General features: G+C 46.8%; 1 protein-coding gene across 2 annotated transcripts in view; it reads left to right on the top strand.

The window, feature by feature from the left end:
- FGD3 (FYVE, RhoGEF and PH domain containing 3) overlaps positions 1–13,580 on the top strand; it is a 42,779-nt gene extending 29,199 nt beyond the window's left edge. For both annotated transcript variants that reach the window (XM_023516252.1, XM_012808347.2), the window contains exons 13-16: positions 3,505–3,627; positions 11,058–11,198; positions 11,848–11,988; positions 12,703–13,580. In XM_023516252.1, coding sequence (XP_023372020.1) covers positions 3,505–3,627; positions 11,058–11,198; positions 11,848–11,988; positions 12,703–12,954 — 657 coding nt within the window. In that variant the 3' untranslated portion in view covers positions 12,955–13,580. The remainder of the gene's footprint in view (positions 1–3,504; positions 3,628–11,057; positions 11,199–11,847; positions 11,989–12,702) is intronic.
- Positions 13,581–13,890: the final 310 nt, after the last annotated feature.

The following is a 13,890-nucleotide window of genomic DNA, read 5'->3' as shown; positions in this document are numbered from 1 at the left end:
CTGCCCTTCCTGGGACACAGCCCCACCTGTGCCTGCCCTCGGGGCTCCAGGGCAGAGTAAGGAGCAGAGTGACCACTACTTCCCCAGCTGCCTCCTGTTGAAAGAACCCCAGGCAGTACCTGAAACCAACGGTCTATATGTTGCTGCGGGCTCATTTCTGATGTCTGATGTAACTAAAGCAGTTTATCAGGGCCACTGATTGGGATCTGTCTGACTGAGCTGTTCCCCAAGTTCCCAGATGTGTGGTGAAATTTGCTGAAAAGAAAATGCTGAGAGAAGAGCTCCATTGGCCCTTGATGGAGACTACTTTCCATGTTGACTTTGGCATGTTTTGGACACTTTGAGGTGGAGTCACTTGGCCAGTTACTGAGGAAGCCACAATTCTCCATCTTTCTGGAAAGACTTGGGCCCAGCCTTTCTGATATCCTGACATCCACACAGAAAACCTGAGACACTGTCCTTGGTCACCTTGCCTGACAACGTCCAAAAAGGGACCTATCCCTGAATACTCAGTGGTCCTTAGTCACCTGGTCCCCTGCCAACTGCAAGTCTAACTGGACCTCAGTCTTGGGGAACCAGTGTGGTCAAGGGCAGAGCCACAGCAAGCACTTCACTGGGCTATAGTCTTCAGCACTATGGGGGTGGGTGCAGGGCCAGTACCTGCCATGTCTGACCACTAGGCTCAGCTCCTTGGCTCCTAACAGTGGGAAGACTTGCTAGATGAAGGACGCCTCTGGGACCCTCAGTCCTAGTCCCAACCATGAGCCACCCTGCCTGCTCCTAGAACCATTCCCTGACCCTTCAACTTGGATCAGTCTCTGCCGGTCCTCAGAGACTGAGCTGTGTGGCCCAGTCATAGCCTCTCCTCCCTTGTGGGTTGGCCTCTGCCCCTCAGAGATTTCCTGTAGCCCCCAGAGCCTCCTGCGTTTTCAGCCACCATGTAGTGCTGCTTGCTAGATGCTGTCCCAGGGCCACCTGGAGCAGGCAGTTCTGGTCTGAGGTGTGTGTCAGGCTGCCCTGCTGTTAAGCACTCCACATCTGAGACTCTCAGAGTCCTCATCTGGAGAACAGGAATTTGAGGACAGCCTGAAGGTCGATGGAGGGTGAAGGCTCCTGGGTCATGGCAGACCCTGTGGATGGCTTCATTCTCTCTTCTGTCCCTCCCCTGCCCCAGACCCCTCTCTTCTTCTTTTCAGTGGATATTTGCCCACCCCCCACCATCAGTCTTAAGAGGTCGTCACAAGAGAAGAAGCCCTACGTGGGGCAGAGAGCTCTAGGGGGCTAAGTTTGAACTCTCAAATCCCATGTGTGAGGCTGGCTGCACCTGAGATTCATATAGCTCTATTAGCCCCTTTTCTGAAATATTTTGGGATGTTATGAAAAGCAACATGTACTCAGGAGTGTGTGAACACTACCCTAAGGGTAGTGCTTAGGGGAGAAGGGAGGCCCAGGAAAGCACAGTTTAGTTCTTGGCCCATTCTCCACCTCATGGGTTTGGAGTCCTGACTGTGGTCCAGAGCATGAGATAAACTGCAGAGGGAGCCCAAGGCTGCCCCACCCCACACACACTAAGCATCCTTAGAGTGAGACCCATGAGATGGAGGTGCTGGGAACCAAGGCAGAGCATACATTCTGGTAACCCTTGGAGGAGCCATCTCTGCCCTCAGGCTCTTGTGCAAGGTGCTTTCCTCATGGTAGTGGGACCTGTAGGTGGGTAAACCACGTACCAGGCCTCACAGCTAGCAAGTGCAAAGCCAGAGTTTGAACCAAGGTGTCAGTTTGCATAGGCTTCCATAACAAAATACCACAGACTTGGTGACTTAAACTACAGAAATTTACTTCTCACAGTTCTGGAGGCTGGAAAGCCTGAGGTCAAGGTACCAGCAAGATAATTTCTCCTGAGGCTTTTTTCCTTGGCTTGACGAGGGGGGCATCTCCCTCTGTCTGTCCCTCTGTGTGTGTCTGTTTCCTCATCACCTCTTGTTATAAGGATACCCGTCAGATTGAATCCAGGTATACTCTAGGGACCTCATTTTAACCTCATCACCTTTTTAAAGGCCAAATACAGTCACATTCCAAGGTACTGAGGTGTTAGGGCTTCAGCATATGAATTTTGGAAGACACAGTTCAGCCCATCGTAGCCTCCAATGCTGACGCCCAGTCTGAGCCATCTCTTCTGATGCAGTGAGCCCTCTTTCCCTCCCTAGCCTTGGCAAACTGTGACTTTGTGCTATTCTTGTTTCCTCTGTTTCCTGGCCTGCCATACAAATACACTCGCCATTTTTTTTCTTCTAGCTTTAATATTTTAAAATAAACCTCAGACCTCATTTTATGTTTCTCAGAAATACTAATGGTAAGCTTATTTTTCATGTTTCACTTTTAAACAGAAAAACATGCCTCCTGGCCTCAGTTTTTCTGTCTGTACACCAGAGAGGTTGAGATAAACATTTCTAGTGGCAGTTCCTCCTGGGGAATTTGATAAACATCTTTGGCATTTTTTTAAAACCTTAATAGTCTGTGTCACTAGCAAGGAGTCTCATGGGACGCCACTTGCTAGGAGATGTAGCCTCCCAGAAAGGAAACGCTGGGGGTGGGAGGAGTTTCAAAGCACAGGAAGTTATTTCATTAAAGGATGGGGTACTTCCGTGGTTTGGGGGCCATTGTAACAAGAAAGGGTAATTGTCAAAACTATCAGGATTTCGTGTACTATAATAAGGCCCATAACCCCCAGGGTGTCACTCATCCCATTTTATGGGGTCAGAGAGGCCAAGTGACTGGTCCAGGGTCTCACAGCTGATGAGAGGCAGGAGCCTAGGGTCTGCCCCTCACCATACACTGCTCATAACCCCAGGGAAACCAAAGCTTGCGCCACATCCTGCACTTTACACTACCCTCCTTTTTAGGAAGTTCAGGCAGCATCACAGAGGTAGAGAGGAGTAAAACCTCTGACCCCAGGCTCTTTTGGTTTCCTCACTTGTGCTCCTGATGTTTACAAGCCTTCTGCGCATGCAGGCCAGGTGCACCTCATCCATGTGGTGCAACTGGCAGGATGGACGTCCCCTGGCACCTACACAGAGCAGGTGCAGGGCCAGGTGCAGGCCATAGCCTGAGGCCCGCGGGGTGGAGCATGGAAACCCCAAAGTCCCCAGTGCTGTGGGCTGTGTCTGGGCCCCCTGCCTCAGTAAGTACTGTTGTCCTCCAGCTTTGGCTCCCTTCCATATTTTCTCAGACGCACCAGATAAAATCATGCGCCGATTGTTCCAAACACAAAGATCTCCACTTACAACCTTACTTAAGGTGGTACACCACCAGGCAGCCTCTAACAGGTGAGGCTGGGAAGGGACCATGGTGTTCTTGGCTCTGTACTTAATTCTCTTTGACACATTCCACTTTTTGCCCTGAGAGGGCATTGCTTGTGCAATCAGAAGAGCTGCCCCTCCACTGCCCATGGGAAGAGGGCACACATGACTCAGAAGCTGATGATGGTTATTTGCCTTCTTGTAGCTTGAGCCCAGAAAACTATCATCTAAGATCAGGCGTGACAAGGAGAAGCAGAGCTGTAAGAGCTGTGGGGAGACCTTCAACTCCATCACCAAGAGAAGGCACCACTGCAAGCTATGCGGGGTGGTAAGTCCTGGGGAGAGGGAGGGCCATCACACCACTTGCCCAGTTCTGCAGGGGGCTTCTCAGATCCAGGTCCCATCTCACAAATGCAGATGCCTTTGAGGGTGAAACTGTCCCATCTGAAGTAGAGGTGAATTGCTTTTCCCTGGTCAGCTATGGTGTTTGACACACACTCCTTGTGGTTGAAAAAGTTGTGCATCTGGGCATGGTGGCTCATGCCTATAATCCTAGCACTCTGGGAGGCCAAGGCTGGTGGATTGCCTGAGCTCAGAAGTTTGAAACCAGCCTGAACAAGAGTGAGACCCTGTCTCTGAAAAAATAGCCAGGCATTTTAGTCCTGTAGTCCTAGCTATTTGGGAGGCTGAGGCAAGAGAATCACTTGAGCCCAAGAGTTTGAGGTTTCTGTGAGCTATGACACTCTGGCATTCTACCAAGGGTGACAAAGTGAGATTGTGCCTCAAAAAGAAAAGAAAAAGGTGTTCAGGAGACAGGGGAAGGTGAAAGGTGTGGGTATGGTGGGAGCTCCTCCTGCTGGCCTTTGCCCCAGTGCTTGAGGGGTGTGAAGATTGGTAAGCCTGTGTGACAAGGGGGAGTGCTATCTCTGACTAGTGCTCCAAGTGCACACCATCTCCTTTCCTCCTCACTCAGCCCCAATGCCCTTTCTCTGGAGAATAGGCTGCTGAGTTGTTGCTCAATAATTGAACATAGGGAGGTGCCTGTGGCTCAAAGGAGTAGGGCGCCAGCCCCATATACCATCCATGGGTGGTGGGTTCAAACCCGGCCCCGGCCAAAATAACTGCAAAATAAATAAATAAATAATTGCACATAAAAGTATCCCTGAGGAAAGAACTAATGATTCAAGTATTTTAGGTTCAGATATTAAAACTGAACCTATGTTAGCAAGTACATCTTAGCACAGAACTGCCTTGGAGGTGTTTTTACCCAAAGGGTACTAGCAGCCTGTACCTGACCTTGCATCTTGCCACGCTAGTAGGGAGTGGAGGGAGGAGGAATAAATAGTTGAGTCTTTGGATGGACGATGGATGGATAGATGAGTTGGTGGATAGATGGGTATGTAGATGGGTGAATGGGGATAGATGGATGGTAAATAGATAGATAGGTAGATGGACAAATGATTATATGGGTGGTGGATGGATGGATGAACAGATGGGTAGATGGATGGATGGATGAATGGATAGATGGATGATGGATGGATGAATAGGATAGATGAACAGATGGGTGATTGAATGAGGGATGATAGATGGATGGATGGATAAGTAGATGGATAAAAGAATAGATGGATAGATGGGTGGGGGTAAATATTTAGGTAGGTGGATAGATGGATGGTTGGATGGATGGATGGGTAGGTGAATGGGTAGATGGATGGGTAAAATAGATGGATGGATGGATGAATGGATGGATGGATGGATAAAAGGGTGGATGGGTGGGTAGATGGATGGATGGTGAATGGAAATATGGATGGAAGTAGAGATGTAGGCAGTATAGATAGATGGGTAGAAAATTGATAGGTGGATACATGGAGAATGGATGAATGGATGGATAGGCAAATAGATGAATGGCATATGGAAATATGGATGGTTGGGTGGGTAGATGAATGGGAGAATGGATGGATAGATAGGTGAAAATGGGTAGATAGATGGATAGGTGGGTGAAAGATGGATAGATAAATGGCTGAATAGAGGATGGACAGATAGATGAATGGGTGAAGGATGGAGGGATGGTAGATGGGCAATATGATCTATACCTCTTAAAGAACTCTCAGTTTGGGGCCCACTTCACATTCTGTGGAATTAGGGGATTTAATTCAACCCTACTTTTCATATCAGACATGGATGGAATCTGTTGCTTTAAGAACCATCCTCAGAATATATGCCCACGTCCCTGCTAAGCTATGGACTTCGGGCTTTGTGACTATTTGGGACCAAAAGTTTGGCCTCTGTTAATCTTCCCTGGGCTGAATGTCCTCATGGCCAACCCATACTTTACCACCTAGCATGGGCAGCTCAGCACCCTCAGTGACATTACTGTTTCTCTGTGTCATCCTCCTTCCCACCAGGATAACCTTTATCCTAACTTGTGACAGCACACAGTAGTTTTGCCTGGAATTTTGGTGTCTGGCTTCTTTTACTCATCAGTGTGTTTGTGAAATTAATCCATTATCCATTTTTTTGGGCTCAATTTACTTATCCATCCTTCTGTTGTTAGACGCTGGCATAGTTTCCAGTTAATGATAATGAGACAAAACCAGAAGCCTTCTCCTGGTTTTTCTTGCCTTGGTTTGTCCAGTGTTCCTGCTTCCTCACACAGGAAATGAAAGAAGAAAGAGAAAGGTCATTCCATACTGGTCAAGGGAATAATAAAACAAGAGGAAATTTAAATTCTAAATATTTATGCACCCAGCATAAGTGCTCCCAGATTTATGAAACAGACCTTGATTAGTCTGAGCAATATTATATCCCATAACACCATAGTAACTGGGGACTTTAACAGTACTGGACAGATCCTCTAAACAGAAAGTGAGCAGAGATATAAAGGAGTTAAATGTGACCCTAGAACAAGTGGGTTTAATATATATACACAGAACACACCATCCCAAAGCTAAGGAATATATGTTGTTCTCATTAGCCCATGGAGTATACTCTAAAATAGATCATATCCTAGTATATAAATCAAAATTCAATAAAATTAAAAGAATTAAAATTATACCTTGTATATTCTCAGACCACAAGGCAATAAAGGTGGAACTTAACTGCAACAAAAATGTACATCCCTACACAAAGGTATGGAAATTAAACAAGCTTATACTGAATGACAGTTGGGTCAAGAAAGAGATAAAGCAAAAATTGAGGGAAATTGTTAAATCCCTAAAACATAACAATAATGAAACTACAAGTTACCAAAACCTGTGGGATACTGCAACAGCGGTCTAAAGAGGGAAATTTATTGCATTAGATGCCTACATGTGAGAAACAGAAAGAGACCATGTCAACAAACTAATGAATCATCTTAAGGAAATGGAAAAAGAAGAACAATATAATCCCAAACCAAGTAGAAGAAAAGAAATAACCAAAATTAGAGATTAATGAAATTGAAAACAAAATAATCATTCAAAAAATTAATGAAACTAAAAGTTAGTTCTTTGAAATAAAATCAATAAACCTTTGGCCAGATTAGCTAGAAGCAGAAAAGTAAAATCTCTAATAACCTCAATCAGAAATGATAACAAAGAAATAACAACAGATATCACAGAGATATAAGAGATTATCTCTGAATACAAGAAACTCTATGCCGAGAAATTTGACAATGTGAAGGAAATGGGTCAATATCTGGAATCACACTCTCTCCCTAGATTTAACCAAGAAGAAATAAATCTTTTGAACAGACCAGTGTCAAGCACTGAGATCGAAGAAACAATAAAAAATCTTCCAATAACAACAAAAAAATGCCCTGGTCCAGATTGCTTCACACCAGGATTCTATCAAACCTTCAAAGAAGAGCTTATATCCATACTATAGAAATTATTTCAAAAAATTGAGAAGAAAGGATCTTCCCTAACATGTTCTATGAAGCAAACATCACCCTGATACCAAAATCAGGAAAAGAGCCAACTAAAAAGGAGAACTTCAGACCTATTTCACTAATGATTATAGATGCAGAAATTCTCAATAAAATCCTAGCCAATAGCTTACAGCTGCACATTAAAAGAATTTTATATCACAATCAAATGGGCTTCATACTCAGGATGCAAGGCTGGTTTAACATATACAAATCCATAAATGTAATTCACCATATTAATAGAAGCAAAAACAAAGACCATATGATCCACTCAGTAGATGCAAAAAATGCATTTGATAAAATTCAGCATCCTTTTCTAACAAGAACACTTAAGAGTATATTCATAGGTTGCACATTTCTTAAACTGATTGAAGGCATCTTGACAAACTGACAGTGAATATCATAATGAGTAGAGTAAAACTGAGAGCTTTTCCACTTAGAATTGGAACCAGACGAGGATGTCCTCTTTTGCCACTACTATTCAACATGGTGCTGGAAGTTCTAGCCAATACAGTCAGGCAAGAGAAGGAAATAAAGGGCATCCAAATGGGAACAGAAGAGGTCAAACTCTTCCTCTTTGCTAATGATATGATCTTATACTTAGAAAACCCCAAACACTCAACAGCAAGACTCTTGGAAGTGATTAAGAAATACAGTAACCTTGGGCAGCACCTGTGGTTCAAAGGAGTAGGGCACTGGCCCCATATACCAGAGGTGGGGGGTTCAAACCCAGCCCTGGCCAAAAAGTGCAGAAAAAAAAAAAAGAAAAGAAATACAGTAATCCCTCAGGATATAAATCAATGTCCACATATCAGTAGCCTTTGTATATGCCAACAACAGTGAAGTTGAGAAGCTAATAATAAGACACAATTCCCTTCACAGTAGCTTCAAAGAAAATGAAATGCCTAGGAATATACTTAACAAAAGAGGCGAAGGAGCTCTACAAAGAGAATTGTGAAACCCTAAGAAAAGAAATAGCAGAAGATACTAACAAATGGAAGGACATATACCATGCTCATGGCTGGGAAGAATCGACATTGTTAAAATGTCTATACATCCCAAAGCAATCTGCAGATTCAATACAATCCCCATTAAAATACCAACATCATACTTTGAAGATTTGGAAAAAATAGTTGTTCCTTTTGTATGGAACCAGAACAACCCCACATAGCCAAGACTGTTTTTAGTAATAAAAACAAAGCTGGGGCATCACCCTACCAGACTTAGGCTATATTACACGTCCATAGTGATCAAAACAGCATAGTATTGGCACAAAAATAGAGACATAGACATTAGAATCGAATAGAAAATCATGAGATGAAACTAACATCTTACAGTCACCTGATCTTTGATAAACCATATAAGAGTATACACTGGGGAAAAGAATTCTATTCAATAAACGGTGCTGGGAGAACTGGATAACCACATATAAAAGACTGATACTGGACCTGTATCTTTCACTACTTATAAAAATTGATTTAAGATGAATAAAAGATTTAAATCTAAGGCGTGACAAGATTAAAACCCTAGAAGAAAATGTGAGAAAAAATTTTTAAAGATGTTGGCCTGGGGAAAGATTTTATGAAGAAGACTTCATAAAATGGCAATTGCAACAACAAAAATAAATAAATGGGACTTAATTAAACTAAAAAGCTTCTGTATAGCTAAGGAGACAACAACCAAAGCAAATAGACAAACTTCAGGCAAAGGCTTGATAACTAGGATCTACAGACAACACAAATTAATCAACAAAAAAAAGAGCTAACAATCCACACTATCACTGGGCAAAAAACATGAATAGAGCCTTCTCTAAGGAAGACAGACTAATGATTAACAAACGTATGAAAAAAAGGTCATCGTCCTGAATCATCAGAGAAATGCAAATCAAAACCATCCTGAGATATCACCTAACCCCAATAAGATTAGCTCGTATCACAAAGTCTGCAGATGCTGGTGCAGATGTGGAGAGAGGGGAACACTTTTCCACTGTTGGTGGAACTGCAAACTAATGCAGCCTCTTTAGAAAGAAGTATGGAGAATCCTCAAAGAACTCAAATTAAACCTCCCATTTGACCCCGCAAGCCCTCTACTAGGCATCTACCCAGAAGAAAAAAAATCATTTTATCTTGAGGACATTTGCACTAGATTGTTTATCACAACTCAATTTACAGTTGCCAAGATGCAGAAACAACCTAAATGCCCATCAGCTCAGGAATGGATTAACAAGCTGTGGTATATATTCCATGGATGCCATGGAATACTATTCAGCCATAAAAAGATGATGACTTCACATCTTTTCTATCAACCTGGATGGAGTTGAAACACATTCTTCTTAGTAAAGTATCACAAGAATGGAAATGCAATTATCCAATGTGCTCAATACTAATATAAAACCAGTAGAGGATCTAAGGCATGCCCACATAGGAGAAAAACTCATTTTAATTCAAGTTGGGGGGAGGGATAACAGAGGACGGGGAGAAGGGAGGGAGAGTGGGTGCTCCCACTGAACGGGCATGGAGTGGGGGTGTTTGGAACACCTTTTGAGTGTGGGACATAACCACAAGAGGGACTCTACCTAACAAAATCAAATATTTTGACCTGATTGTTTGTACCCTCACATTAACCTGAAATTTAAAAAAGAGAGAGAAAAGGAAAAAAAAAAAGAGAGAAATCCCAGGAACAAAGTCTCCATAAAACAGACTCCAAAAGAGGGTGCCTTCCATCTACTTACAGAGACTAATTTCTCTCTCTCTCTCTGCACAATCTCCTATAATGCCTGTGAAATGCATGTTTGAATGCCATGGTCCCTCAGCAACCAGTGCCCACAGGGTGAGGACCTTAACGCAAATTTTGAACCAAGACCTCAGGTCCTCTACAGCATTCAGTAGGTGAGGCAGGAGGTGATGGGGAGAAGGGGATGCTGAAAGGGGGTGGGTGGGTGGCAGGCACGGAAATGTGAGCAGCTGCTTGTGTGTCAGGAGAAGAAACCAGCAGGAGAGAGACTGAGGCAGAGAGAGACAGGATAACCGACAGGATGTACCCCTGTGGGGCCAGAGTAGGGGGGCTGAGGAGTGTGCTGAGGTGGGGTGGGGGCAGGATGGAAAGAGCTCAGGAGCATCCGTTGGCTTAATTCGTCTACTCCAGTCGTCCATCTGAAAAGACTCCACTACTCAGACCAGGATTTCTCTATCCGACTGCCTACCGGTGGATGTGGGTTGTTCCCTACGTTGCGTCTTCATGTTTTGGCTGTTATGAATAATAGTGCTATGGGCATGAACATACAAATGTCTATTCAAGATCCTGCTTTTGATTCTTTTGGGTATATATCCAAAAGTGAAATTGCTGGATCATACAATAATTCTGTGTGTAACTTTTTTTTTTGTATTTAACTTTTCGAAGAACCACCACACTGTTGCCCACAGTAGCTATACCATTTTACATTCCCACAAACAGTATAGGACTCCAATTTCTCCACATCCATGCTAACACTAGTTATTTTCTGGTTTGGGGTTTTGTTGTTGTTGTTTGTTTGTTTGTTTTGATAACAGCCATGCTAAGGAGTGCAAAGTGTTTTCTTGTCATGGTTTCAATTTGCATTCCCCTGGTGACAGAGGGTGGGGAATTTTCTCATGTGCTTGGTGGCTTCTTCTATTCTTCTTTCAGGGCACACAGACTCCTGGACTCTGGACCCTCTGGGCAAGGAGATCAGGCCTTGGATACCAAGTATGGCCAGACTCACTCTCCACTGTCAGACAGGGCAGCTGGAGGAGAAGCCCTTACCCCTCCTGCCTCTCCTGGCCTCCTGGACAGTCCTCTGTCCCTATGAGGTGGGGTCACAGGTGCCCTCTGTCTTGTAGGTCATCTGTGGGAAGTGCTCTGAGTTCAAGGCTGAGAACAGCAGGCAGAGCCGTGTTTGTAGAGAGTGTTTCCTGACACAGCCAGTGGTCCCTGAGAGCCCCAGTCCTGAGGCTTCAGCTGAGCCCAAGCAGAGCACAGAGGTGGGTGCTTGTGGTTCCTGCTCCCCTTGGAGTGGCACAGCGGAGCCTCTCAGACCAGACATGTGACCTTACCTCCAACCCCACGGCTCCATTAACTCTGCTCCCAGAGCTCCCCGGGGGTCAGGACGGATGGGGGTATCTTGGTGAAGTCTACAGGCCCTGGGAACCACCAGGGAGAGCTGCTGGGAATAGCTAGAGAAGTCCACATTTGAATGCGTGTGTGCGTGCACATATGCACATGTGCCATGTGTGTGTGTGCGCATCTGCAGTATGTGTGCATACATGTATGGTGTGTGTGTATGTGTGTGTGTGGTGTGTAGAACTAAAACACACTCAGCCCCTTGGCCATGACCCACTTCAGGTACTTGATATTGGGTTTTCCTATTATTTTGATGCTGTCCTGACCTAACATATGGACTCCCTCCTAGCATACAAGCCCCACCTGATGCCACATGCACCTACATTCTGTAGGCCTGGCTTCAAGTGACGCTTGGTGATGGGTGAGGCTGGTCCCCATCTCTGTCCAGACCTCAGTTGTGCCTACACAGCCAGCTCCTTCCCAGTAGTGGCCCTGGCCCTGCCCCAGCCTCCTCAGGAGCAAGCATGACTGCGAGTGAGACACACCTAACCTGTGCTTCTGTGTCCCCAGAAGCCACCCACTGTAGAACCTCGGCCCAGCCTGTTCTGTGGGCCCCTGCGACTGTTGGACAGTGGCGAGGCCTGGAGTGAGGTATGGGCCACCATCCCTGTGTCGGACCCCCAGGTGCTGCACCTGCAGGGAGGGAGCCAGGTACGTGTCCCTGACCCAGGCTGAGTACTGGGGGCTCCACTCTGCTTCTGTAGTCCAGAGCTTCAGGCCTAGAGTGCCCATAGCAGGCCTAGGCCATCTGCCTAGGGACCACCCACTTGAGCAGTGTTATCTGGGGCCTCAGTTTTCCTAGCCACTCAGAATCCCCATCTGCTCCCTACTCACAGGGGATAGGACCTACTGAAGCCAGGACCCCAGAGCCAGCCAGGCTTTGAGGAGGGCTGTGGGTCTGGCTCCCTGTCTCCACATTCATGCATTTATTTACCTTTTCATTCATTAATGCATCCTGGCTTGGCTGGGAGCTGTAGACCCTGTGAGAACCAACTCAGGAACCCTTACAGCCCCTCTCCCAGTCAAGGACCCTCATCTGTCCTTTTTGAGCTCTAGCTGCTGCCCTATCACAGAGACTCATCCTGCCTCACCTCCCCAGTGGCCTGTCAGTCTGAGAAAGGCCCTGGGGTCTAGGTGTCCTGTGAGGTGGGCAGGGCGTTCCCTTCCCCATATCCTCTCTCAGAGGGCCAGTGGGTTGCCCAGCCTTCTGCTAACAGAGGGCAGCACAGGCATGGCTCCCACCCACCAGGCCCATCCAGCTCAGCACTTGCTTTGTGTTCATGGAGCTCAGGGGGCTGCCTGGGAGAGGCCTGAGTCACAGGGGTGAACCTGAGGACCCCACTCACCCTCCACTTTTTACTGCAGGACAGCCGGCTGCCTCTCACCATCCCTCTCACAAACTGCATGGTAAGCGTGCCTGATCCCAAGGAGAGGCCAGATTCAGGGCATGTGTGGAAGCTGCAGCGGGCCCAGCAGTCCTGGTACTTGAGTGCTCCCTCTGCAGAGCTGCAGCAGCAGTGGCTGGAGGCCCTGAGTACTGCCACCCAAGGGGACATGGCCCAGGACAACCCCGGGACTCTGCAGCTTCAGGCCCCTGTGGATGCGGCTGCTCTATGAGCTAAGCCTGCTCTTGGACTGCTGTGTTGGGCCTATGGTCTCCTGGGAGACCTGGCATCAGAGGTCACATGAAAGGTGCCTGGAACTGCTAAGGATGGGTTAATAGCCCTGAGCTCTGAGCACTTGGCCCTGGAGGGTCCTGCATCTTCAGAGAGAAGGAAACTGAGGCCCAGAGAGGGGCAGCCCAAGGTCACCCGGCAATCTCAGCCAAGAGCCTAGCCTCCACCCAGCCCCAGCAGCATGGCTCAGAGCAGGGGAGTGTGGCTGCATGGTGACACACGCTCCAAAAGGGAAAAGGAGGCAGCCTGGGCACCACTCAGGGACAGCCAAGTTACTGCCTGGTCAACAGATGTCTGCAGTGTGGTCCGCCCCAGCCTCTGCCCATCTTGTCTACGCTGTGAACTCTGAATCATGACTCACTCCTTCTGGGCTCCCCTCCCTTCTCTACCCCTCTCCTGCGGTCCTGTGTCCTGTCTGCAGCCTACAGGAAGGGCGAGTGATAGGCCTGCCCCATCCTGGCTGGACTCATGGTTCCTGAATAATTTCACAGGAACTGCGGGAGACTCACCCCAGCCACCATGTGGCCAGTGTGTGAGATTCATGGCTGCCCCCTTTGCAGGCCACACAAGTGCTTATCTGCATAAATAAATGCCAGCCACCAGTAGGTGGCCACAGCCTCACCTTCTCTCCCTATCCCTCAGCAGTGTCCCCTATCAAGGCAGACCCACTGGTGGATGGCTAGGGGACAAAGGTGGCAGAATCACCTAGGCCACATGCCTTGTCTAGAGAGCAGTTCTGCATCTGTGGTCCTGTCTTTGGGGAGGGTGGAGCACTGTGCTGTGTGTAGCCAGTGAGTAGCCAGGCTCAGAAATGAGGAAGGCAGGGTGCCAGGCACTCAAGGTGGGTGGGGACCTCACAAAGATCCTCAGGTAGGGC

This window comes from Otolemur garnettii, unplaced genomic scaffold, assembly GCF_000181295.1.
Source record: "Otolemur garnettii isolate 467f Iridium unplaced genomic scaffold, OtoGar3 scaffold00088, whole genome shotgun sequence".
Taxonomy (NCBI): domain Eukaryota; kingdom Metazoa; phylum Chordata; class Mammalia; order Primates; family Galagidae; genus Otolemur; species Otolemur garnettii.
Note: the sequence above shows the minus strand (reverse complement) of the source record. Positions and strands in the feature narration are given on the sequence as shown.